Raw genomic sequence first — 1,715 nt, 5'->3', positions numbered from 1 at the left:
CCGGCTTCCTCCAGCTCGGCCCCGACCTCACCGCCACCGCACAGTACCGCTGCAGAGCCATGGTGAACGCCTTCTTCGCGACCCTGGCGCGGGGGCTGGACGACCTGAGCGGCGCGGGCGGGCTGTCGTCGCTGCCGGCGCTGTTGCGTGCGGCCGCGCTGCTCAGGGGCCTGCACTCGCAGCTCATGGTGCTCGTCGGCCAGCTCCACCTGCCGCCCGGCGGCCGGTGGCTGGACGAGTACATGGACGAGACGGCCCGCCTCTGGGACGCCTGCCTCGCCGTCAAGCTCGGCCTCGCCGCCGTCGAGCGCTACTGCGCCGCGGCTTCCTGCGCGGCCGCCGCCCTCGACGACTGGCTCCAGGACCCCTCCCCCCTCTCCACCCGCCAGGTTGGTCCCGGCCGCTCCTTCGCTTTATTCCAACATCCTCTGCGCGCGAGCAGCGCGGCGGCAATCATGATCTCTCTTTCGAAGAAAAGAATAGTGATCATGCATGATCATGTCGCCGCCTTTTCTTTCTTCTCTCCAACTTCTTTCTCTGCACTGTGCGATTCAGTCCTCTGTCTCGTGTGTCTGCCATCGCCAATTGTTTTGCTTATTTTTGCTCTGTTTCCTGAACTCTTCCGTTCTGATCGTGCATTGGCGGCACCAGGTGATGCGGGCGATCTCGGCGTCGAGGAGGGAGGCCATGGCGGCGGAGGAGGAGAACCGGGCGCTGTCCGAGTCGAGGATCGCGCCGCTGTCGCTGCAGCTGGACGAGCGGCGCGCGGCCGACGCGAGGCTCAGCGGCTTCAACGGCTTCCGCGGGCTGCTCTACGCGCTGCACAACGCCAGCTCCCTCCTCCTGCTCATCCTGGCCGGCGGCGCCGTCGCGGGGTCCCCGCGCTCGCCCTCCGACGGCGGCGCGGACACCAACGACGACGGGTTCATGTCCTCCATCGCGACGCTGCAGAAGCGGATGGCGGAGGAGGCCGCGGGCGACGACGGCGGCGACGGCGCGCCGGGGATGATCCGGATGCAGGAGCTGCGGCGCGCGCGGGCGGCGGCGGAGGCGGCGCGGGAGGAGGTGGAGCGCGCGGCGGCGGCGGGCGGCAAGTGCGCTGTCCTTGACGGCGCGGTGAAGGACAAGGCCGGGGAGCTGAAGGCGTGGCTGGAGGTGCTCCGCGCCGGCACGGACGGGCTGGCGTGCCAGCTGGACGACTTCCTGGACGACATCGTGGAGGGCCGCAAGGAGCTCTCCGACCTCTGCAGCCACTGACGGCCGAGCCGATCAACTCCATGGATGAAATGATGGTGGTTCCTGCCGCCTGCTTGCCTGGCGGCAACGCGTGGTGGTGGTGGTGGTGGTGGTGTACAAGTAAAGCAATGCTGCTCCGGCCCATAAGTGGCGGCAGTACGTAGTCGTAGGCGTCTTTTGCAGTGCCGGTCTGGTCTGGGGATCGGAGAGTGGAGTGGAGTGTGGCAGCGTTTTGGTCAGGTCATCATGTCGTTGCTCTGCTACTTCCTTCCTTTCTTGCTGGCTGCTGTACCCTGTACGTACGTACGTGCTACGCTGTGCTGTGCTGTGTGTGTCCCTCAGACTCTGCCATGCAAGTAGAGCATGCGTACCACTACCAGATGAGAGAGATGGCTGCAAGGAAAGGCTAGTTTGTACTGTTTGTGTGCAGGCAGCGCGGCTTGAGCGAGCGAGAGGAGAATATAGGTGAACTTTTCTTC

The 1,715-nt window shown here is 65.8% G+C and overlaps 1 protein-coding gene across 1 annotated transcript; it reads left to right on the top strand.

Annotated features, from left to right (window-relative positions):
- Positions 1-9: 9 nt before the first annotated feature.
- Positions 10-1,715, top strand: LOC119269770. The gene is made up of 2 exons (XM_037551694.1): positions 10-389; positions 652-1,715. Exons 1-2 carry the CDS (start codon positions 60-62, stop codon positions 1,255-1,257), a joined length of 936 nt encoding a protein of 311 aa, XP_037407591.1. The 5' UTR covers positions 10-59; the 3' UTR covers positions 1,258-1,715.

This window comes from Triticum dicoccoides, chromosome 3A, assembly GCF_002162155.2.
Source record: "Triticum dicoccoides isolate Atlit2015 ecotype Zavitan chromosome 3A, WEW_v2.0, whole genome shotgun sequence".
Classification (NCBI taxonomy): Eukaryota; Viridiplantae; Streptophyta; class Magnoliopsida; order Poales; family Poaceae; genus Triticum; species Triticum dicoccoides.
Note: the sequence above shows the minus strand (reverse complement) of the source record. Positions and strands in the feature narration are given on the sequence as shown.

What these genes read in the sequence shown, in the direction of transcription:
- LOC119269770 (XM_037551694.1), top strand. Translation starts at nt 60, where the DNA reads ATGGTGAACGCCTTCTTCGCGACCCTGGCGCGGGGGCTGGACGACCTG. An exon ending in CCCCCCTCTCCACCCGCCAG is followed by an intron (nt 390 to 651) that starts GTTGGTCCCGGC and finishes TGGCGGCACCAG; the next exon opens with GTGATGCGGGCGATCTCGGC.